This window comes from Chenopodium quinoa, unplaced genomic scaffold, assembly GCF_001683475.1.
Source record: "Chenopodium quinoa cultivar QQ74 unplaced genomic scaffold, ASM168347v1, whole genome shotgun sequence".
NCBI classification, from domain to species: domain Eukaryota; kingdom Viridiplantae; phylum Streptophyta; class Magnoliopsida; order Caryophyllales; family Amaranthaceae; genus Chenopodium; species Chenopodium quinoa.
In genome coordinates, this window is record NW_018745281.1 from 3,160,036 (window position 1) to 3,185,845 (window position 25,810).

Sequence of the window (25,810 nt, forward strand, 5' to 3'; positions counted from 1 at the left end):
TTATTTAAATCAATTTTCTACAACTTTTTATCACTTATTATTGTCTTAGGTAGTAGAGATTATTTCAAATAAATTTACAGCTGAAATCAGCTGCATAGAACGTACCATTTGCACAAGATCAATACGATAAATTCCATAATCGATTCTCATACTTTATTATATTTATAAGCTGAAAAATAGTTCATGCATGCTCTTTTATTGGCTGTAAAAAAAATATCCACATTGGTCTATCTTGAATAGAGATTATCCAATCTGACAACCCAACTCATCATGACATGGAGCCAAAATTAATTAAAATAATAAACTAAAAATGATCCAAATCTTAGACTAATTAATACAAGGCCAGGTGAAGATCAATATGTATCTATCAAGATAATGGTAAATTAGGCAAATTAAATCTTATCACTAAAATTTAGAAAAGTCCATTAATATTTAATGGTTACCATAAATTCCCATGAACCTGGTACAGAATTCTATAATTTATTATGTCACGGTATTTGGACACACTTTGGCATTATATATAACAAACCCCAGTTCTTTTTTGTATTTATACTCCCATGTTATTTCAGTGATCCGATAAAATCAAAGACATTTACTTACTCTTCTAATCAAATTAATCATCTTTTCTTGGTGGGTTTTTTTGATTCTTTTGTTCCTTTGATTTTTAGATTAAAAATTGTCAATTTCCCAGTTTTTTTCTTTTCTAATCAAACTTTGTTTTGGGTGAATTTTGCAGAAAAATGGCTGGTGTTGATGTAGAAGTGATTATGCATGGAGAATTAGAGAAGAAGGTGGATAGTAATGGTGGAAGTGCTTGCTGTCATGGCAAAGGCCCAGGTTATGCTACTCCTTTGGAAGCCATGGCTGGGCCCAGTGAATCTCTGCTTTATGTTACTTGTGTATATACTGGTAAAACCCTTGCACCCAAAAAACTAATAAAAGATTCGATCTTTACTGTTTATAAATCTGCCTTTTTACCTTTAGTTCATAGATCATTATGCAATCTTTTAGTTCATAGATAATCATGCAATCATTTTTGTTGATAGATATTTTGAAAATCTTATTTTGCATGCAATAGGAAAAAAAAGGGATGATTTTTTTTTTGGGGTGAAGGGTAATGATTGATTAAGGTTGGGAAATGATGAACTGAATTGATGTATGAATTCAACTCAAGGGAGTGTTTGAATTTTAGTGTTGTCTATGAGATGGGTTTTGATGGGAATTGTGAAATTTTAAAAAAGGATTTTATTTTTGCTATCTGTGAATGTTAATGATTGATTAAGGTTGGGAAATAGTGAACTGAATTGATGTAAGAATACAACACAGGGGAGAGTTTTGATTTTAGTGTTGTCTATGAGATGGGTTTTAAATTTTTAATGAGAAATGTGATATTTTAATTTGGTGCCGAAATTTTTTATTTTCTGAGGAGTGTGTCTCAAAGATGGACAAGGTGAACGAGGCGTGAACAAATTGTTAAACCTTGGGATTTAACAAAATCTTGTACGAGATAGTCTCACATTAGGTGACTATGAGATTAAGAGGGAGGGAGGGGGTGATTTCTCGGTGACTTCTTACTTTTTCCTAGAGTCAATGTTTGATGTTTTACAATAAGTCAGTGTATTGTAATATCACCAAAGACTTGCTTTTATTATAAGAGTGGGGAATACAGGTATCAGCTATGATTTTTTTTTTGTTGGGAAATTGAGCTGTGTAATTGATTAGCCAAAGTAGCAATCTGCTTCGAATATGAAATGTGAATCTCAAGCTAAATTCTGCCAAAAAGTCCTTGCTAAGTGTAGAAATTAGGCAATATCACAAATTTTCTATGACTGTTTCCTGAATATGAGTTCAGTTGCTGCTTTATTTTGTGTAGAATCCAATTTGGTCTTGTAACATGTGCTGGTGTAACATTAAGGTTACCTGGTATCTGCAGGAACTGGGAGAGAGAAGCCTGATTACCTAGCCACAGTTGATGTGGATCCTAACTCTCCTACTTATTCAAAAGTTATCCATCGATTGTTTGTTCCTCATTTGGGGGATGAATTGCATCATTCAGGGTGGAATTCCTGCAGCTCTTGCCATGGAGACTCATCCGCTGACAGACGTTTTCTCGTGCTCCCCTCTTTAATGTAAGGCTTGTTACTCATATATTCCTCAATTTCATCATGTTGTCAATTGGAAAATCTAGCTTTTGATATTATAGTCATCGTTCAAATTATCAGAAGCTTTTACTTAACCATTGGTCAGAATTATCGATGCTACCTTCTGTTTATCCAGTGGATTAGCTTCTGTTTTGTTGATGCTAGTAATGTTACTCTCCATGATTGATTTTTTGCTTCATGCATTGAAGTTTCGGATACATGATCTGATGGTCTGATTATGTAAATCGGTTAAGAAGATTGACTCTTGTGCTAAAGTAACATTTGATCTAAATTTTCAAGTGAAGGGTGCATATGGATTTATCAGATTTAACCATTAAATATTGACTTGTTTGATGAGATCTCTCTTATTCTGTTATTGCAGATCAGGAAGAGTTTACATTGTAGATACGAAAAAGAATCCAAAGGCCCCCTCGTTGCACAAAGCTGTTGAGCCTGAAGATATCTTGGCGAAGACTGGATTAGCTTACCCCCACACTTCTCATTGCCTTGCCTCTGGTGACATCCTTATCTCATGCCTTGGTGGCGGCGATGGAAAAGCTGAGGGAAATGGGTTTCTCTTACTTGACAATGACTTTAATGTAAAAGGAAGGTAAAAAGAAATTGCTGTTTTTTTTTTATATCTGCTGTTGCATGATGCACCTCTGTAGCTTTTGATATCATATTCCTTGCATAGAAGGTCATCATATTGACTTCTAGTATTTTACGTTACTTCTGTTTTATTCAGTCGCTAATTTGATTTCTTCATTTCACCTCAAATATTGAGTGTGTTATACTCGACACTCAATCATGGTTTTAGATACTCCATTAGGGCCATAAGCTTGCAAACTTTTGTAATTATGCCGAGTCTGAAGCTGCGGTTCATACCCTGGTTTTAGGGCATGTTCACATTTACTGAGCTGAACTGAACTGATTGGAGCTGAGCTGAAATGAATATTTTATGAGAGAAGGAAATTAGGAGCTGAATTGAACTGAACTGATTGGAGCTGAATTGAACTGAAATAAGCTGAAGTGAACAGACCCTTATACTTATATTGTATGTTTCTAGCAAATTTGGTTCGTGTAGCCGACCCCACTTATGGGATTAAGGCTTTGATTGATTGATTGATTGTATGTCTCTAGCAAACTACCTTGAGTAAATTTTAGTTGCTTAGTCCTCCTTGATGGATTTTCATTATGTCAGGTGGGAAAAGCCAGGACATAGTCCAACATTTGGCTATGATTTCTGGTACCAACCGCGGCATAAGACAATGATTAGCTCATCATGGGGAGCCCCTTCGGCTTTTTCCAAAGGTTTTAACCCTCAGCACGTGTCTGAGGGCCTATATGGAAGACACCTATTTGTATATAGCTGGCCTGACGGTGAATTGAAACAGACATTGGATCTTGGCAATACTGGACTTCTACCCTTGGAGGTGGGTTGAGAACAATTTGTGAAATTCTTGTTTAATTAATGGAATTGTGCTTCTTTGCTTATACGTGTCCTGTAAATAAACAGATACGGTTCCTTCACGACCCTTCTAAAGCTACTGGTTTTGTTGGGAGTGCACTATCAAGTAACATGGTTCGGTTTTACAAGAACCCAGATGAATCTTGGAGCCATGAGGTATGCCATGCTTTCTGCCAAGTTGCATGAATTCGTATTTGGTAATAAAAAAAGAAGACCAAATTAATTGGTTTTCTGAGATATGAGAAATTTGAAGGGAAGAAAAGGTAGTAAGAATGAAGGAGTAAATTACCATTTACATTGCCTATCATTTTGTTTCACTCTATAATTGTGGTTTTCTTCGTTTTGGTCTAAGCACAAGTTGGTGAGACAGTAAAATCAGACTATCAAAAATGAAACACATCCTTAAATTTCACCCTGCCTCTCAAAATCCAACCAAACATGAGAAAGTGATCTTAATTTCCTTTGACTTCTTTGTTTTTTTTTTTTTTTTTACTAATTCCTTCAGCTTAACAAGTTTTAATGCATGTTTTGCTTTTCAGGTTGCAGCATCTGTAAAGTCAATACAGGTGCAAAATTGGGTTCTGCCTGAGATGCCTGGGTTGATAACTGACTTTTTAATCTCCCTAGATGACCGGTTTATATACTTCTCGAACTGGCTTCATGGTGATATTCGACAGTATAACATTGAGGATCCCAAAAACCCTGTTTTGACTGGCCAATTGTGGGTTGGAGGTCTTATTCGGAAGGGAAGTCCTGTTACAGCAGTTGCTGAAGATGGTTCAACTTATCAGGTTGATGTTCCAGAAGTTCAGGTAATATCTTTGTGTAATCTTCGGTCCTCATTTAGCTATGCTTGAATTAGGCTAACAACTTACCGTACTGAAAACATACCATGGAATCTTAGGTCTTTAAACTTACCTATTTGTACTGCTGGCTTAATACTGCTTGAATTAGGTCTGACAAATTTTAGTCCTTCTGTTTCATATTGTTCATCTCATTTAGAGTCTTTTGATGAGGCAAAATTGGTCAAAATGGGAAGAATGATATATAGGGGATCTTTAAACTTGAACTATCTGAACAACTTGGATTAGTCCCATACTCCCATGAATTGAATCTGAATAGTGTCTTAGGCAGACATAATACGCTTGATTTAGGTTAGGTTTGTGATTGTGTAGGTCCTTAAGCTTGTATTAAGCTAATGGAGTACTACGTACCCTTGAACAAATCTGTGACTTCTCATGTTATAATGACATTTTATTTCAAGCCCTTTAGATCTTATTGCCTTAAAACCAAAAGCTCACTGTTCTATATTTTGCAGGGCAAGAGACTGAGAGGTGGGCCTCAGATGATACAGTTAAGTTTAGATGGGAAGCGTCTTTATGTGACCAATTCCCTCTTTAGTACATGGGACAATCAATTCTATCCTGAACTAAAGGAACAAGGATCTCACATGTTGCAAATAGACGTCGACACTGAGAAAGGCGGCCTTGCTATAAATCCCAACTTCTTCGTAGATTTTGGCTTGGAACCTGATGGTCCTTCCCTTGCCCATGAAATGAGATACCCTGGTGGTGACTGCACTTCAGATATATGGGTTTGAGCAGACAAACTGCTCAGCAAATAAGAGTTCATGCTGAATAAATTTAGCAAGTACTGGAAATATCTGAATTATGCTGCAGATACTTCTGTTGTACTGTGGGATTAACATTAGATATTAATGTTAAAACTTATTTTTATTTGTTAAAACTATTGAAATGCTGGTTTCAAATGTTTCCATTTTATGTACATGTATTATGTTTTCCATTAAAGAGCACCATGCGCGTGATGCTCCTAATGAATAGGCACTAAATTTGAACAAAACATATCCGTGGCCAATGTCACGTGTGTGGTGCCCCAAGATGTAAGATATAATTTGCCGTAAAGAAGTTGATCATACACACGCTTACTAAACTTACACGCCATTATAAGAAGAAAAAAGACCGAATCCTGTCCGCACACAAGAGGTTTAGCCTTTGAGGAATGGTATATTGGCATCTTATCCTCTGACCTCTATCACATCCAGCACAGGATGTGAGTTGACACCAGTAGTATCAGTCTTGATGATTACTGTGATGAATGGTGTTTTTTACGAACAAATTTGCCAGGAACTGATAAGCTAATTGTCGAGTTTAAAGGATAAAAAGCTGATAATTGACAAAAGGCCGTGAATCCAGTTCTTTAAGAAGCCAATTGCTTCATATTTGTTACACTAAAGTATATTTTTATTGCTAGCAGTTTTCATAACTGTATTATACCAGTGACTTAACAGGGCAGGACTACAGATTTATACAGTATGTTAAAATGGGTTTCACACTTTCACCATTTATTTGCCTGATTAACTTATTATAGGTTCTGTAAGAAATTGCATGACAGCATGAGTGACCAGTTTTATACCACGTCTTTCTTCCTATAGAGGGTCACAAAAGACAATGATGCAGACAAGATGAGATACTAAGTCTAGACTCTGGAGTACCACAGTCCAAGACTTGATTATACATGTTGAGATGATGACCTTAGTTGACCTAAACTCTTGGTTATTTTCTTGAATTGACCACAAAAATAAAAGACACCATTCTTAACATTATCAACCATCCTACTAGTGTCCTAGGAATTTATTCAGTGCGCTATGAAAGTGACCAATACCCACAATCTTCTGTAACCTTTTGCTTGGATAATGCCTATTTAAGAGAATGATGATAACAATCACTTCTCATTTTAAAATACAAACCATAGAAAACAGATTTATAACAAAATCAAAGCTATGGAGTACTATCAAAACTACAGGCCATACACAAACCAAGATTATGACAGTAGTTCCACTGAGGTGCAGTACAACGAGTATGACTACGAGCAGTTCCACAACGGCAGACACACTGAAGTCGAGCAAGAGACGATGTTTGCTGAGCAGAAAAACTACATCAGTTTTAATGCTCTGAAGGGTGATCAGGCACAGTCACCCCAGGGAAGTCATGGTCCTCTTCAGCCTGCAAATACCTGGCGTCGTGGCCACTCTAAGTGTCACAGGTGCAGGGGTTGATTAACAACAGGACTGCAGGAGGCCGAAAAATGAGGACTATAGCTGATTTCAGTTTCTTTCATGGCTGTTTTTTTACTAGCTAGTGTCTATCACAATGCATACTAATGTCATAAATAATACTAAGCCATGTTTTAGAGGATTCTGAAGTAATACAGTGCAAGATCTATCAAACACGGAGTATATCGATAACTAATTAAAGACCTATTCATATTTACCTCCATTTCATGCTTTCAAAATATAAAATGTTCAGGAAAAAAAAAAAAAAAAAAAAAAAAAAAAAAAAGAGGAGTTGGGTATTTGCCTAACTGAAATTTGATTCGTTATGGGCTGATGTTTCAGACCCTTTTGATTACTCAACTTGAGGGAGTTGATGCTCTATAAATAGAATATTTGGCCTCTAATGTTAAACCATGCTTATTGACCTCAAGGACAAATACAGAACCTTTAGGGATAGATCGAAAGGGGAATAAGATTCTTCTTTAGGGATTGGATATGAATTTGTTTAAAGAGGCTGAATGATATATTCCCTCGTCCACCAATAATTAATCTGCTTTGCAAGATTTCGTGACTAAAATTCTTGTAACAAATGTTGAACACAAACTCTGTTATTTCTAGTTTCACCTTGAGCTAGCTAGATGCACCAAGACTATTTTAGTACTCATTTGAACGAGCAAAAAGTAACCACAAACGAGCAAATGAAATGAGCATGCACCCAATATAGCATTGGTTACACCAAGTTCTAAGTGAGCCTATATACAAGACAGATTTTCCGGTATGTTGCTGGTTTATAATTTGTAGACGGATTAAGCATCATAACTTCAGTTTTCTGACCAACACTATTCCGATGCCTTTAAAAAAAACTCATGCCTTAATCAAGAAGCAGGTCACTTTTATGCAGGCTTCATCACGATGATCAACAAGATTATTTGATCCTTAGTTTACTCAAATCAAAATCACATGTTCTTTTTGCCACTAGAAAAGTTGTGAGATACCCATAATCAATACATTATATCTACATATCCTAATTTGTTTGGGGAATAGATTCAGATTCAGTGTTTCTGCAACTTGTAAATAATTATACTTCTTATTCAGAATGTGTTTGGCCTATTTAAGAGTACATCTTCTCACTTAATAGCAGAAACACCAATCTCTAAACCGAGTAAATTCACACACAACCCACAAAACAATGAAAGGCTACCGCTATAATGATAGTATGCAACATCATGGAAAGAAGAGCTGGACAAGTGATGAGTCCAGTGACAACTCCAGTGATGATGACTCCAACGATGATGAACAATCAACAACACTTCCAATCCCTGCTTATTCCACACGAGCCACGTACATCAGCTATGGAGTACTGAAATATGATAGGGCAGCCAGGGGTAAACCCAAGCCCCGATCTAGAAAATAATCATAGGTGCACGTTGCAGGAGATGAATAAAGTTTCCATAATCACTCTTCAAGTTTCTTAACATGTCTAGTCATGAAGCAAATAAAACAAGGCTATGCTTTGTCAGACTCAGAAGTCTGAACTGATGCAGTTTGTTGTGTACAATTGTTTCAATTTGTCAGTATAATTTAAGGTGTCCTAGACTTCAAGTTTTGTTTAACTGTCCGATGTGTGCTTTGACTTCTTCGGTGCGTGTATCTAATTTGTCTCATATATGGACTGCATCAATCTGAACTAACTTGTGAAGCAGATGATATAAGCGTATGACCTAGATCTGAGGTGTTAGATTTCCTAGATTTTATATTTTTGGTGTTCAATGAACTTCATCAACTAAGCTGCAAATATGTACACCTAGATTATCATGACCTGATTCAACCCGCCACGAAAACAAGCTGAGCATGGCCCAGCCTGCCATTGACAGGGCTGGTTCATAATAGACAGGGCAAGCAGCCGATTTGACCATCAATAAAGGTGGCAGTGGGTCATGTCAGCACGAGGGATGACATGAAGCTTAACAGAAGACCGCAGAATGAAATGCTAAGGGGTCAAGTGGTCCAAAACGACTATTGTGGCCTCATCACTCATCAACCGTGCCACCCAGTGGCTCAAGCACAGCCCACCGCTACATTTAGCCATCAATATGAGATTCAATCAATTAATCAAAGCCTTAATTCCATAAGTGGGATCGGCTACATGATCCAAAAGTGAGCCACCAATATGAGATTGATAGAAAGAATTTTTCCGAACTTGTTGCATATCCATGTCATGTAGACCAACAGATCTAAGACGTGATTTGGTGCTGGTTTACCAAAATCGGGCCCTTATGCTACACCATAAGTCAAAACCAATCATTAAGCAGATCATGTTTTCCCTCCTTGGTAGGCAACCATTATGCAAAGCATATCTTAGTGAAAATTATAAATCATATTATTTGACTAAAGCTAATCATTCTGAGCTGCTAAACGTGCAAAAACCAATGTGCTTTGTAATTAGAGCAAGTAGGTGAAGTGCGGTCCATCAAAGTGCATGCCTAAAGTTGGCTTTCCACTTTGTCACCTTTACAATATAAAGGTGAGTATAACACTTATATAGTGCTCTCTAAGAGGAAATGATGGGAGTGCATAAATAAACAGCTCAAAAGGGAAAAGAAAATTGGAATACAAAGCAATGAGAAAACTTACATGCTGCTTGTTTTTTATATTCATCATTCTCCTGCTCCACGTTCATGGTGCCAAAACGGATACTGAAGCATACTTGCAGTGTAATGGTTCAATAGCCGTATGCCAGGAAGAGAATGTGATGTTGATGGTGTCGGAAATAGCTCGGAGGATTCTTGAAGGGAGGAAGTACATCTCGTATGGTGCTATGAACAGAAATCAACCTGCCTGTGGCGGTCCTAGGGGCCAGGCTTATTCCAGCAATTCTGAATGTCTTGGTCCTGCAGCCAATCCGTACCACAGAGGCTGCTCTAAGTATTATCGATGTAGATCAGACACTTAGCACTGTACCTTCTTCATATTTGCTGCTACTTGTGTATTTATCACAGAAGGAAAATTTTCTAAAATATATTGGTTATCAGTTGTGCAGTCCATATTTGCTTTTACTACGTTTTTGCTTACTTAGACTCAAGTGTTAACCATTGCTGTCAAATCAGCTGGTCAGACTGGTTTTGAGTCAGTTATATCTGGGTTCAATACGAGATCATTATTTTGTTTGGGACAAGGCTTCGATTGTTGTTGTAGTACAATAGTACACGATCCATTTTCAGGTCATTTTTGGCTCAAACTATTTTTCATATATTTCTTCTTACTATGGGCAAAATTGTGTTCAAACCTAAGATTTTAAGGAGGTTCTAATCAGGTTTTTGAGTCAGGTAAAATCTAGACTCTTCGTTTCCCTTCAAAAAAAAATACAAGTAACAATGCTTACTGATAAATTCTCTACCTCTAAGATTGTTCTGTTCTGGTAAAGAATATGAGTAAAAAAACTGAAGGGAACTTCGGAAACATAACCCCATTCAACTTATAAAAACTCCAATTTATAAGCTCAAACAGTTCCTGAACATTTGTATTACACCTACATGGCAGGAACAAAAAGAAAGGCCCTTCAATAAAAAAGACGTATCATATAAGGCATACATGTTGACAACAAAGATCAGAACTATTAGCATGCTTCAAGAATGTTTTTGCAGCAAAACCAGAAAGCAACAGCCACAAGGATTAGATCCCCTCAATTCTTTCTTCTCAATAGTTGATCACTTGGTCCAGTCGTTTATGAGGGTTAGTTCCAGCATCAAACTGAAATACTCAAATTGTATGCTCACTTGCAAGATAGTTTCCAAACTTCTCTGAGATTTGATGAGCCATCAGCCACTTCAGCAATTAAGCTGGCTAACATCATACCTGCAACATCAGTCAGCAACAAATTAAGCCAACCAACCGCAGGTCAGAGATGGCAAACCACAGAATCTCTGCAGTAAATTTCTTGATACTCCGTGGTAAGTTGTGAATAAAAAGCCAAAATCTCCCTTTGTCCCATATTACTATGCACATAATCACATATTGGCCATCCCATATTAATCTCTCTCTTACTATCTCTCTCTATAACTCCGAATTTCTCTTACATAGTCTCTCTATACACAGTTCTTAATCACTATAGCATTTTTAAGTAATCTTAACTATAAAAGATGTAGCAAGCATTCATTAAATCCACCAAACAATACTACAATAGAAAACGTGGAAAAACATACTTCATGACATTTTTCTATCACAGACAGCATAAATAACCCTCTATTTATGCCTAATGCCTTAATCTCTCAATAATACGAAAGACAATGCTGAGCATCATATGGCATACAACCAAAAAACCTACCGTCTTTCTCCACAATAGATACGAATTGCCTTGATCCTCCACCTACTCCAAAATAATGCTTCTTTGCAGAAAAATAGATAACACCGTGTGGATGGCTGACACACTGCAGGGGTAGTACATATTCTGTTTAGTCTTGAAAAAACAACTTTATCCTGCAAAATGCAAATACAAAAGAGAAACACTAACTACATACTTTTTTAATAAGATTGTAAAGGCTCTGTAGAGTGGAGATAGAATAAACAGTCTCAGCCATTAAAATCATATCATATCCTGTATTTGGATTGTCATCAGACGATGTGGCATTAATACTGTCTGGGTGAGCATGTGGAAGAATTCGATCCACTTCTCTCCAATCACCAGCAAAATAACGAATTTCACAATTATCAGCAATACTAGTTCCTGACGGAAGATTTGCATTCACGTTTGGAAGAGTGAGACATTTTAAGACCTCTAAATTGAAATCCTGAAAATGAATGGAACCTGCACCCTGACACGAATAAATTTGAACAGCTGAGCAAATGAGAGGGAGCAGGGAGGGGGGCAACGAATGAACAGTTAGCAGTGAGACAGTGACGTGCTCACCTTGAGGGAGGCAAAAATTCCAGGAAGCCCATGGCCACATCCAAGCTACAAACAACAAAGGTTACACTGTTACTAAAAAGCATGGAAGAAATGAAGATTAAAAAAAAAAATCAGCTGAATTCAATTGTCATTGAAAAACCAATTGAAAAGATAATTCTTTATCTCAACATATCTAGATGTCACTTCGAGCTGTACAATTGTTCACATTGGATATGGCTAAGGCATCATCAGCACATACCTATTGCCTATAGGCTACAATCAAGGTCAAGGCATTACCCATACCATCATGAAGGGCCAAAAGCTATGCACTGTTACCACATAATGCAAGCCAAACTTACACATGACAACCTCAAAGGAGGTCATACACAAGGTTGCTTGCCAAAATCCATGACGTCCTCTTTAGGCAAGTGGAAATTTTAGACGGAAAGTGGAAAGGAGCATCTTCCTGAGTCCCCAAGGCAATAATCTAGAGTCATGGGTTACCATTGACTATGCAACTATAGATAATAATTAGAGCACAACTGAAGATGATCCAAGTGAAACCTATATAAAGGCTAGAACTTCCACCCCCAGAGAAAGCCAACCTTGGCATTCTTTGTTTCTCATCATTACAAAATCACAAACAAAACTAATCACCTGAAAATTAAAAGCCCACCTCTAAGACTCTCTTCCCTTCAAATGATAAATCCCCTTTTTGAATCTCTGAATGGAGAGTTTTCACCAAATCAAGCGAGCCTTCCCAGAGTTTAAGGCCTCCTGTCCTCCATATATAATTCATAACACCAATTGCTAGTTAGTAAATAACGGCATGGTAAATCATAATATAAGCGTCACAGGATTACCATAAAGTAAATAACATTGCACACCTTCATATTTTCCAGGAACTAAATCAGAGTTTGGCAATGCAAAAACCTCTTGTGTACTCACCCGACCCTGTAAAATTTTTTTAAGAAAATGTTCAAACTTTATTGCACTTCAAATCAACATGTCAAATTCAGTTTTCTACCCAGACCCTTCCCCACTTCCCATTCTACAAGTCAAAAGCAAGTTAAGGAAAAGAATATGTAAGGCTTTTATTATCCAAGAAAGAAGAAGAAAATATCTTCTCAACAAATGAAATTAAGATACAGCCTTTAATTAAATAATATTATAAACAATTTTAAGTTTGTATGTAAGACCTTAGTACAATCATTTTGGAACATGTCAAAGGTTAAAGCTTAGACATGTATGGTTCATTAATAGAATTAATTGAAACAGATTTCTAAAATAAATTACAAAAGGATTGCATCAGTTTCAAAGTTGATTGATCAAGGGTTCTATAAGTTCTCTGCCATCATCCTTACAAATGTGATTTAAGTGCCTTTCAAGTTTTCAAACACATTATCGTCGTAATGAATTCAACATCAAGAAAAGCTCCTACCCAAACCATTGCTTAGAAACAAGGTTATCCGAAAACTATCTAACTATTTCTTCCCCTTTTCGCCTACTAGTCCGGTACTAACTGCCTCCGCGTGTCTCACAATAGTATGTCCTACAAAATTCTTCAACATAAGTTCATGAAAAGAATGTAAATTGAGTATATCCTTTTAATTAAAATGCCAAATCACTAGGCTATACATCTTTTTATACAGCTTTTAACATTAAGTTTCCAACACTTTCCAGTATCAATTTCTGAATGCATAACAAAATCATGTGTCGATCAGTGCTATTATTTTTTATAAATTTCCACACTCCAATTTCTACAAATTATACAATTCAGTAAAAAAAATTACCTTGAGCAAAGTAACAACCCCCAAATCAACCTTCTCCACAGTATACTTAACAGAAGCAGAAACCTAAATCATCAAAAAAACAACCAACAAAATTACCAACCAAAAATGCCCAAAAAATAGCTAAAAATTCACAAAAAATTATAATCATAAAGTAAAATTGACAAACCTCAGAAGGGAGTACTTCTACACAAGGGGGAAGAGGGGTTTCTGGGAAATTCAAAAACCCTAATCCTCCATTATTGGGTTTATTCCTGCTCTCATCAGCTGATTGAAAAAGCTGAAACGATCTAACCCCTGTATTCTATTTGCAATAAGAAAACAATAGTGATTACAGAAACAATAAAAGAGAAAATTTAAAAGATGATTAGTAGGATAGCTAACCTCGGAATTTGCCGCCATTTTTGCAGTTCACCGGAAAAACACAGCTGAAACAGAGAGATTGTAATGTGTAAGCTATATAAAGTCTAAAAATTATGGCTTTACAAATTATGGGCTAATTGTATTGGAGAGGTAGACAGCCCATTACTATGCTCTAATCTAATCCAATCCTTTAATTACCTCTATACGGATATGAATTCGGATATGGATACGGTTACGGATAGCAGCATACAGTGTAGAATGTTTTAATTCGGGTGCAGAATATGAAGTTCTTTTAAAGACGGAGACCGTATTTTAATTGTAGATCAAAAGGCAATGTGACAAAATTCACCATGGACCTTAGTCACCTCCGAATCAAGTACTAGAGAAAACAATTTTATCTCATGTTTTAATCACTACTTTATCATCTACTTCGTAGCTAACTAGTCTGTGCAAATATAATTACATGTTAACTATTTGTACCAGTTGTATGGTATTGAATTCAAAATTTATCTTTAAAAAATCAACTATTTCACTTTTTAATTACTAACAATTGTCTCCTAAATTCTCTTTCTTTTTTTCATTTACAAAAAAACCCAATACTAGTATGTTCTATGTGTAATTACGTTACATGATCTTTGTCGACTTCATTATACCTTTACTAGTGTGATATTTTTAGGGGAATTTTATGATTAGATTTTTGGTCCAATTAGTAGGTAAAAAGTTTTTAAGTGACTAAAGTGTTGTACAACCATTCATTACAAACTCAAAGAATCAAATTCTTCTCAAAAAAAACTTTGTTGCAATTGATGGAGAGTCATAACATGACAGAATTACTCCATATATACCCTCAACATTTCATGGAATTATAGCAAAAAAACGCATCTACAATTGCTTTGAATTTGTAATACAAGGCCTCTCTTTAATAAACCAAAATTGACTTTTTATGATACACAATTTAAAACTTTAACGTGGAATATATTTCGTTAAAAAAAAATTTAATTGGTAGGAATTAAGTACTTGTAGTAAATTAATGGCTTAATTAAATATATCAAATACAAGCAATATCCATCATAGCCATTCATACACAACCATTTCTAATGTGAATATACAAATTTAATATGCTTTTATTAAAAAATACTTGTATTAATTAATTTTTATCACTACAAAGTACAAACTCTATCCAGATGTTTGCGGCTTGAACTTATTCTTCTTCCACTTCCACTAATTTATATAAGCATAGATTCTTATGTATTTTTTTTTAATTAATATGAGACATGTAACCAAAATTAGGAATAAAGATTTTTTTTTTTAATCAAGTAGATGAATCCAATACTTTATAGTTTCACTAACCACTTTGGAAATAAAGTAATATGGAGGGAATAACACATAACACCAAAAATAATATTCTTGATATGATCGATTATCTCAAGCATGCACCTACATACTCTTTATGAATACCGTACACTAGACAAGTATATTTCCTACACACCAAAAAAATTAGATTAAATTCCACATTATTTTCATTTCTTACTCCAAATTACAAGCAATTAATTATATTTACATTGTGAAATATGACATGGGGATGGGGATATGGGCATCAACTCACATCACCATGGCAAGGCTCATATGGCTATGGTGGTAACCCATATGGTTATGGAGACTATCATCATGGAGGGCACCATGGTTATGGTCATCACCATGATTATTATGATCACGATCATCATCACCATCACGGTCATTATGATGATCATCACCACCATGGCCACCATCACCATGGTCATCACGACGGCCATCACCACCATCACCACGGCCACCATCATTATGATGATCATTGTTCATAAAACTCATTATTTATATGAGGTTTTATGTAAGATATATGGCTAAACTTTGTTGCTATGCTTTTGTGAGATGAGTTTCAATTCTAATAAAGAATGCCCAGCTATTATGTGTAACTTAGTTTGTAGTCTTTGTACTAGCTAGTTATATGATATTATGATGTACTCCTTATTTGTGTGTAATATTAGTAAGATTAACTTTTTATTTTATGATCATCAAATCCATATGAAATTTTCACTTAGCAATTTAGTATGTTCCAATTATTCGAAGTTCGTCATTTCCTTATAAGCTAAGTGGCGTGGTACCTACGTACCTAGCTAGTAATAAGTAGGACGTATAATGAGTTTTATATATTTTATACTCCGTAGAAGATAAACAACTCATGTATATTGTATAGTAATACATGCATGTATCAATAACAACATAATGGTATGGTAACTTGGTAACTATTGAGTGTGGGTATGATTGATAATCTAATGAAGGACACCTTCTTAATAGGATCTCGGGATATCAAATTGGTATTTAGAACCATGCATCTTTTGTAAATTTCACTACCAATGCAATATAACTCCGAAATAGCCATGTATTAAACAATACTCATTCTCATGACTTTATTATAGCCCTACTGAGAGATTTGTTTTGGCTCAGCTCCAAACTTACGTAAATGACCTTGAGGGATAACCCACATACTCTCTTCAATTTTGGAAAAGTTATCCGAAATTGGTCCGAAAGCATGGAGGCCTTTGGTTTTGGAAATTTAACGACTTTTTTGGACAAAAAAAGGAGAGTTCGGGGTGTTTTGCATGACTCCACGACATCCAAGGAGGGCATTTGGGTGGTTGAACAATCCACTTCACCTCTAAACTGAAAAGAGGAAAATTTATAGTATTTTAGAAACAAAGAGTACCTTTAAAAAGCTCGGATAATAAATCTTGCTTTTATTTTTGTAAGAAAAAAGATATATAGTTGCTAATGATCTCCTTATCACACCCCCAAAAAATAAAAATAAAAATTATCAATTCGAAAATTTAAGTGATTACCTATAGCTCAATAGCCTCAATCATAATTTAAACACTATTCATATACTCTGATGATTAAAAAAAAAAAATTAAGATTCTACCTTGCTTAATTTTCGTTCGAGATAAATCGAGCACTTTAAAAAAAATTATATCAATACTTAATCAATATTTAAACATTATTCATATACTCCTTTTGTGAGAGTTTGTCCCACTTTTTTGGGATTTTGATTCTCATCTATGGATGAGAATTTTATTTTAGGGTTTTAATAATAATTGAGAAGGTGATTTTAATTCATATAGGTTTAGGGTTCGTCATCAACTCTACGATCAAACACATCAGCGCAGATTGCGAAGATATCTTCTTGGAAAGATGCAAAGACATCGAAAATCACTACTCGCGTCAAGTTTGAAGCGGTGGAGCGTGAGCTATGCCCGATATGCAAAATAGTAATGATTTTGATGGTAAAAGTTATGTTATATTCTTTATATCTGTGATTTACAAATCTAATATATATAAATAAAGTATGCATTTTTGGAGAGCATTCGGAGCGCCACGTTTGAAATATACTTATTTCGACCAATAAGAAGAAAGATTTGTATTTTATTTTTGAATTAAAAAATTATGTTGCCACCTAGGTAAAAGTAACGAATTAGATTTGATATATCTAAAATTTTAAGGTCACGTATATTCTAACCCACGAATTAAATTATTTTAATGAAAACAAATAAAGTAAAAATATAGGAAAAGATTTATTAATTCAATACTAAGAGTATAAGAAATCCGAAAAAAAATATTTAATTGATAAACGCTTATAATAAATGGTCGGGTAAAAATATAGGAAAAGATTTATTAATTCAATGCTACGAGTGTTAATTTTTGGTCATCAATGGTTGGGTAATTTTTAGCTTAATTTTTAAAATCCTATGTTTAATTTAGTATTTCTAATTAATACTTACATTGTATTAATTTGGGATACTCAATGATTATATGTTTATGTTTTATTTACTAAATGTTTTTTTACATGCAGATCTAACACATCATACGACACAAATAATTTCGTATCAATACAAAACCCCATCAAGCGAATTTTGTGTTAGTAATTTGTGTTAGTTTTAGGTCATTAATGTCCGGGTAATTTATAAAATCTTATGTTTAAATTTATATTTGTAATTATTAGTTACATTGAATTTATTTATTGGCTTTGGTTATTTTTGGAGATGATGAAAAAATTCTAATGCATAGATTTGATTTTATATCGCAACAAATTTTCATTTATTGGTAAATATATTGATTTATTTTATATAAATGTAAAGATTTAATTTATATCAATTTCAGTTTGGCTAACATTTCACGGTTTAATTTATCCATTATGTAGTAGGATGGTTGTGGACGAGGTTGGTGATTCTATCAAAATAAAAGATATGGTAAAACAATGAATAATGATTTAGGATTTAAATTATTATAAATTTATCATTTCACATTAAAGATTTTATATAACGGAAAAAATTTCATATTTACAATTTATTTATATTTAATAAATTCATTATAAATTATAGTTAAAAAAATATTAAACTTGTAATTTTGTCTGAAATTATTAAATAAAATAAATCAAATAATTAAAAATATTAGATGAAAAAACCGTAATATACTTATTTCGACCAATAAGAAGAAAGATTTGTATTTTATTTTTGAATTAAAAAATTATGTTGCCACCTAGATAAGTAAAGAATTAGATTTGATACATCTAAAATTTTAATGCCACGTAGATTATAATCCACGAATTAAGTTATTCTAATGAAAAAATAAAGTAAAAATATAGGAAAGATAAATTTATTAATTCAATACTACGAGTATAAGAAATCCAAAAAAATATACTAAGAAATATCTAAGTGATAAACGCTTATAATAAAGTTTGATACCTATCATTATAAGATAAATTTTGATAGTATTTATGATAAGAAATACAAATTGTTCGTTAATTATAATTAAATTAAAATTTGTGATACCTACCATTATAAATTGACACAAAGAAAATTTTGTATCAATAAAAAAACCCCGTCAAGCGAATTTTGTGTTAATTTTTGGTCATCAATGGTCGGGTAATTTTTAGCTTAATTTTTTAAATCCTATGTTTAAATTAGTATTTCTACGTTTACCAATATTTTTAAAACAATGAATAGTATTTCTATTTAAACATAGGATTTTAATTTATATCAAACGAGGTTGGTGATTCTATCGAAATAAAAGATATGGTAAAACAATGAATAGTGATTTAGGATTTAAATTATTAAAAATTTATTATTTCACATTAAAGATTTTATATAACGGAAAAAATATCATATTTACAATTTATTTATATTTAATAAATTCATTATAAATTATAGTAAAAAAATAAATATTAAACTTTTGTAATTTTGTCTGAAATTATTATATACAATAAATCAAATAATTTAAAATCTTAGATGAATGCACGAGATTCCATCTAATCTTTATTATTACTAGATGAAAGCCCGTGTGATGCACGATTTCTCATACATATATCTCAAGAAAAGATATTTTCCTATATACTCTAAGTTTTTTTTTTTATAATTATTTGATTTATTTAAAAATTTAATAATTTCAGACAAAAAAAAACAAATAATAATTTAATTAAAATGATATTGCCAATTACAAAAGTATAATTTTTTAATGTAATTTATAATGCGACTTAATTTATTGTTGTTTTGTATTTTATTCATTGTTTTTAGTTATATGACAATAATATGATATCTTTCAAAAAAAAATGTAAATATGATATTTCATTGATTACATATTAGGATAAGATCTTTAATATGAAAATATAGTAATTTTTTATTTTTAAAATAATTTAAATCCTAAATCATTATTCGTTGCCTTTTAAACTTGAAATTAAACTCTCAAATATATATATCATTTTGTATATTTCTTGTGATATCTTGATCTCTAACAAATTATCTGTCTTTTCAATTTTTTAGACATAAAATGTTTGAAGAAGGTAAAATTTTTTATTGCGTTATAAGTTTTAAATTTTTTTTTGAAAAAAAACATCTTATTAATCGGGTATTTAGATAAAACCATTAATTTCATAAGATAATTTTTATTTTTTTTAATAATTTAAATCCTAATATCCCACGATTTTTTATACATAAAATCTCATAAAAATGATTTTTGTAATTAGATCATACTCATAATATTTTTATTACTTTGCTATTGTTTGTTAAAGATAATTTTTTATTAATCTATGTAATTTATTCCCTAATAAATATTTTAATAAGAACATTAAAAATAATAGTTATTAGACGTAATAATTCGATGTAAAAAAATTTGTATAAAAAAAAAATCGATAGGATCACCAACTTTGTTCACACCCATATCTCTTTCATCTAATAAAAGTGGATAAATTGAACTTGTTAGCAAAAATAAAATGTATATAAAATTAATCTTTGTAGTCTTATAAAATAAAGTAAAATATTTACCAGAAAGTGAATAATAATGTGAAATTAATCTAAAAATTGTAATTATACAAAATTAAATCTATGCATTGGAAATTTTTCATCGTCCCCAATCGGCCAAACAATAGTATTTTGGAAAATTGAATCAATATTTTGTTGTCGCTTGCTTCTTATTTACGACTGAAAAGTATCTAATGGAGTAAACTTTTCCTTCAATCAATTTTGAACAAAATTGTAGAACAAAGTTGACTTTAATTGAGGCATGAACGTAATCACCCTGTAATTAAAAATAAAAAATTAAGTTAATTTTATGACTTAATTAAGCTACCGAAATCACAAAAAATTTGTTTTAATCATAAAATTAATTGATAAAAACTAAAAGGTTCATTAAAAGATTTAATAAATTAAACGATTTATAAAGATATAATACCTCCTCATCCAATAGGTTCATCAGGCGAGAAACTCGTACTTTGATATTCCAAAGATTTTTGCTTTAATATAATTCTCTGATTAAATTAGATCTGCATGTAAAAACAAAATTCAGTAAACAAAACATAAACATATAATCATTAAGTATCCCAAATAAACACAACTTAAGCAATAATCACAAATATACATTTAAACATGGGTTTTAATAATTAGGCTAAGAATTACCCAGCCATTGATGACCTTATAAAACTGACACAAAATTAATGACACAAAATTTGCTTGGTTTGGTTTTGTATTGATACGAAATTTTGTTGGTGTCATATGATGCGTCAATTTATAATGGGAAATATCACAAATTTTAATTTAATTATAGTTAAGGAATAATTTTTATTTCTTATTATAAATACTATCAAAATTTATCTTATAATAATAGGTATATAAATCCTATATCTAAAGATGATTACTTTAAGAGATAATTTTTAGTTTTTTAAATAAATTAAATCCTAATAAATCAATATCCGTTGATTTTACTTACGTGGCAAAATTCTTAAATCTCATTCGTCACTTTTGTTTAGGTGGCAAACAAATTTTTTAATTCCAAAATAAAATAAAAATATAATTTTTAATTGGTCGAAAATATACCTTTGCTTATGTGGCGGGCCAAATGCTCTTGAAAAATGTCTACTTTATTTATATATATTAGATTATTATAAATGTCGTATGTCTATTTATTAATGATAATATTATTCTAGTGAGTCAAAAAAAAAAAAACTGATTGGAGCCATGGCCAAGGGCAAAAACTTCAAAGTTCAAGTAAACGTTGCAATCTTGCATTCAAAAAAAATCAAGACTTTTGACTTAACATGAATAACATCCACCATTTTGTCTTAAAAAAAAAAAAGTCAAAATCGACAACTTCGAACATAAAAATAGAAGGAAAAAAAAAAAAAGTAGAAGAAAACAATTTCTTCAACAACCACTCTTTTTCATTTTCTCTCTCCGCCTCCTCTCACTTCCTCTCTCCTCGGCCTTCCACAGTTTCAGCCATGGAAACCTCAACTTCCGGCAATGGCGGCGGTGGTAGCGGAGGTCCGGCGCCGTTTCTGTTGAAGACATACGACATGGTAGACGATCCGTCGACCAACGAGATCGTATCTTGGAGTGATTCCAACACTAGTTTCATCGTCTGGAATCCTCCTGAATTTGCTAGGCTTTTGCTTCCTACTTACTTCAAGCATAGCAATTTCTCCAGTTTCATTCGTCAGCTCAACACTTATGTAATTTTCTCTCAATTTTTTTTCGTTTTCTACTTTGATTAATTTGCTTAATTTTAGGTTTTTGATTCAACTATGTCGAATTTTGATAGGTTTATTCTGTTTCTTATGTTGATGTTAATTAATTTGCTTAATATTAGTTTTTGATTTATCTTTAGGAAATTTGTAGTTTTTGTTCTGTTTCTTATGATGATGTTAATTAATTTGCGTTAATCTTATTTTTGATTCATTTTTTTAGGACTTTTGTAGTTTTTGTTCTGTTTATTAGGATGATGTTTATTAATTTGCTTAATCGTAGGTTTTTTAATCGTTTTTGAGGAAATTTGTAGTTTTTATTCGATTTCTTATGAATTTTATGATGTTTTTTATATAAATAGGTGTTGTTGAAGTGTTGATTGTGTTATTGTACTGGACTTTTGGTTATCTATGCGAATTTAAGAACTTGCTTGATTGTAAGATTAGTTCAGGAATTAATAGGCTGATTGAACGCCAAACTTTGTTCTAAACGGTATTCCTGTAGCAATTGGTGTTATGGATGTTTAGTTATGGGAGGCAGTATGGGATCCGTAGTAGGGGAAAAGATCACCTGATTGATTGAGTTGTCGAATGACTTGTTCTCCCTGGTCTGAATAGGAGGGTCAATTCCTTCCCTTAGAACCGTACGAGAGAGTTTCCCACCTCATGTGTCATGTCTATTAAGTTTAGACAAAATGCAGACAAGTTCTATGAAACAATTACTGAATCACCCCTGGCTTCAAATGTTTCAGACAACTTCTGTGAAACAATTACTGAATCAAAGATAGTGTAGGTTGGTAGGTGGTTTGTGGTTGGTGTAGTGCAAGATTTTTAAGTACTACGTATATTACATTTTGTGCTAATAGGGTTTACACTGCTTTCGCTTGATCCTTGAATGAGCTTCATGAGAGGCTCTTTAACAATTAGTTTTTCGTGTATTTGAGATTCTGGGCTAAGACATGGGTTGATATAATTGTGAATATGGTAAATGTAACGTAGCCTTTTGTGGTTTTGTATATCTGAGATTCTGAGCTAAGAAATGGGTCGTTATGATTGTGAGTGATGAGAATTTGATTGCTTGTACAGATTCTGGATATCTTAGACCGTGAAATTAGTTGACTGTTACTCATTAGGGTCTGTGTTGACTATGTTTGGATTTTAGGAGCTGTTTAGCTGTTTAATTTGAAATCTGGATGTAGTCAATCCTGATAATGATCCCCATCTTTTTATTTGACATGTCAACCTTTGATTTAAATTGTGAAATTCATGATTCAGAAAGTTGGAATCTGCTTGTGAAGTATCGTTATTCATTACACTCAAGGTGAATGACCTAGCGCTGCTGTGATTTCGTAATAGTGTACTGCTGGAGGTGTCTTCCGATTACATTGATGTTGGTCATTGTTACTCCTTGTTATTTCAACTTTCAAGTTTCTTTGTTAAATTAAGGGCTTGTTTGAAAATAAGAGCCTGAATATGGTTGGTTTAAGGCTAATAATCATGTCAGGTGGACTGAACATGGAACATTAATTTTTTTTTTGGCAGGGATTTCGGAAGATTGACCCAGAAAAATGGGAATTTGCGAATGATGATTTTATAAAAGATAAGAAGCATCTCTTGAAAAATATCCACCGGCGAAAGCCTGTCCATAGCCACAGTCATCCTCCACCAGATCCAGAAAGAGTAGCATTTGAGGAAGAGATGGAAAAGCTCAGTCGTGAGAAAAATGAACTTGATGCAAAAGTTTCAGGTTTCAATATGCACCATTGTGCGGCAAAGTCTCAACTTGAAGATGTCACGCTGCGACTTTGCGATATGGAGAAAAGGCAAGAGAAGCTAATTACCTACTTGCAAAAAGCAGTTCAAAATCCTGCTTTTGTTGAACATCTTTCTCAGAAAATAGATGCTATGGACCTCATGGCATATAACAAGAAGAGGCGGTTGCCCCGATCCGATCACTTTCTACCAGCAGGGGAGAATAATTTTGGGGATAACCAAAGCTTTTGCAGACCAGAGGTTGCTAGTATTTATCAGCAAGATTTGTCGAATAAACTTAAACTAGAGCTGTCAACAGCTGTTTCTAAGATGAATTTGGTCTCAAATAGTACACATTGCTCAAATGAAGACTGGGCAAGTCCAACAAGTAGATCATCTGGGACAGACCCAAAAGATGCAGAATTGGGTATATGTACGCTGCCATTTGCCACAGAAACTTTCGATTTGTCAGACGCTGGAACATGCCTTGAATTTAAGATGGATGCTTCATTGTCGGACAAAGTTGGAGTAAAGGAATGTTCAGGTTTGCCGTCTATGCAGCAAAACATGGTGTCAGCAGAAGAATGTGATGTGATATGCTGCCAGTTGAATCTTTCATTAGCTTCTTCCCCTGTACAACTCAATCAAAATGCCTATTCAAGTAGAGCAACCCATATGGACGTGGATGCTAGTGGATCTCAAGGGACAAAACTTGATGCCAGCGGTAGTAATAGAGATGGACTGGGGGTGGCTTCAAAAAGCAATCATCCAATTGGTAATGTTGCCAATTCCTCATCATCACAAGAGACTCGGAGTCATAACCAGGATCCTACTCCTGCTGCACCTGCCCGAGTAAATGACCACTTCTGGGAGCAGTTTTTGACTGAAAGGCCTGGAGCTTCAGATACTGAAGAGGCTTCTTCATGTTATAGGGCTCTACCTGGTGATGAGCAAGAAGACAGAGGGTCAAGCCATGGAATTTCCAGAAATGCAAAGAATTTGGGTAAGCTCACTCTTTGAGCTGCTACATTTATTATGATAGGATTTGTATAGACAATTAACAGTTTTCATTCTGTTGAAATTATCCAGATCTATACGATTTAAACTACGCCAACCATAATTTAAGTTGAATCAACTAAACATTAAATGTTGTATTTTGTAAATAATAATCTAATATGAGTAGTATTCTGCTGAAATCTGATTGTTTCTTTTGATTACTGCTAGTTGCTCGGCTTGCTCATGCAATTAGCTTATCCTTGTTTTCCTCTTTACGCCTTTTAGTTGCAGACCTTGCAATGCATTAGCTATTGTTTTCTAGAATGCCAATTAAAATGTAGATTTCTGTAGTCTGTTTTTGATCATCGAATGTGCCAAATAGCTGAAAAAGCTTGCCATATTTTTATCCAAGTTCCCTAGAGTCGTCCATAAACACTCTAGATGGAAAGGTTCAAATATGTCATAAGTTTACAGGACTTGAGCCATTATTAGAAGCCTTTTACTTCCTTTCCTTATAGCTCCAGACCTAAATTCTACTGGAACTCCTCGTTTACCTCTGTTACCTACATTCGATACCCAACAAAACTAAACACTTCAAAGACCAGCCAAACGGCCCAAACCTTCATAAACTAGCCGAGCCTAACACTTGGACAAGTATCATCATCTAATAATTCACTAGCATCCCTATTATCGACCTGTATCAGAAGCTAGGAAAGCAGTAGGCTCACGAGAGTAACAAGGCTCAGCCATTCTTGTCTTGTATAGATTTGGATCTGTTACAGCCGTTAATCAATTTTCAAAGTACCTGACAAAATATGCTTTTCAGTCTGCTTTTTTCCCCCTCTTCTTGTCCTTAAGCTGTAGGCTTGTGCAGTACAAAAACATTAGGTAGTGACTAGTGACTTAGTGAGCCACTGAAGTTAGTCAAACATTAGAAGTAGTTTCTATCTCATCACTGTCTAGCTTCTGTTGACTTCTTTTGCTAATATACAGTAAGACTGTTGAGAGTGGAAGTGATTTCAGCACCTTTAAATTGATTCCCACACTTTAACTTGTGAGCGGAGTCGCAACAACTCTGAAAGTACCAGAACTGGTGCTCATGGCCATGCTCTCCCTTTCGAGGTTGAGCATGTCATGCGCGTAGGACTCATAGGAGCACTGTTTTAGCTACTCTTAGATGCAATGTATTTCAAGCTTAAAGACGTACTCAATTTTTTATGGGTTGCCACTTGCTATATAGCCTAAATTATAATCAACGAATATTCTGTGGATTATTTTTTATAATCTTGCAAATTTAT

General features: G+C 33.6%; 3 protein-coding genes across 3 annotated transcripts; 2 read left to right on the forward strand and 1 right to left on the reverse strand.

Annotated features, from left to right (window-relative positions):
- Nucleotides 1-474: 474 nt before the first annotated feature.
- Nucleotides 475-5,410, forward strand: LOC110711500 (selenium-binding protein 1-like). The gene is made up of 8 exons (XM_021889903.1): nucleotides 475-630; nucleotides 737-909; nucleotides 1,934-2,129; nucleotides 2,524-2,751; nucleotides 3,343-3,574; nucleotides 3,658-3,765; nucleotides 4,149-4,421; nucleotides 4,928-5,410. The coding sequence occupies exons 2-8, from the start codon at nucleotides 741-743 to the stop codon at nucleotides 5,207-5,209; spliced, it is 1,488 nt and encodes a 495-aa protein (XP_021745595.1). The 5' UTR covers nucleotides 475-630; nucleotides 737-740; the 3' UTR covers nucleotides 5,210-5,410.
- Nucleotides 5,411-9,996: 4,586 nt separating this feature from the next.
- On the reverse strand, nucleotides 9,997-13,937 carry LOC110711501 (histidine protein methyltransferase 1 homolog). The gene is made up of 10 exons (XM_021889905.1): nucleotides 13,919-13,937; nucleotides 13,742-13,785; nucleotides 13,527-13,661; nucleotides 13,361-13,423; nucleotides 12,455-12,521; nucleotides 12,244-12,344; nucleotides 11,589-11,633; nucleotides 11,200-11,493; nucleotides 11,007-11,109; nucleotides 9,997-10,537 (listed from the first exon to the last, which is right to left on the reverse strand). Exons 2-10 carry the CDS (start codon nucleotides 13,757-13,759, stop codon nucleotides 10,455-10,457), a joined length of 909 nt encoding a protein of 302 aa, XP_021745597.1. The 5' UTR covers nucleotides 13,760-13,785; nucleotides 13,919-13,937; the 3' UTR covers nucleotides 9,997-10,454.
- A 7,253-nt stretch (nucleotides 13,938-21,190) lies between these two features.
- On the forward strand, nucleotides 21,191-24,769 carry LOC110711608 (heat stress transcription factor A-5-like). The gene is made up of 2 exons (XM_021890016.1): nucleotides 21,191-21,752; nucleotides 23,307-24,769. Exons 1-2 carry the CDS (start codon nucleotides 21,339-21,341, stop codon nucleotides 24,534-24,536), a joined length of 1,644 nt encoding a protein of 547 aa, XP_021745708.1. The 5' UTR covers nucleotides 21,191-21,338; the 3' UTR covers nucleotides 24,537-24,769.
- Nucleotides 24,770-25,810: the final 1,041 nt, after the last annotated feature.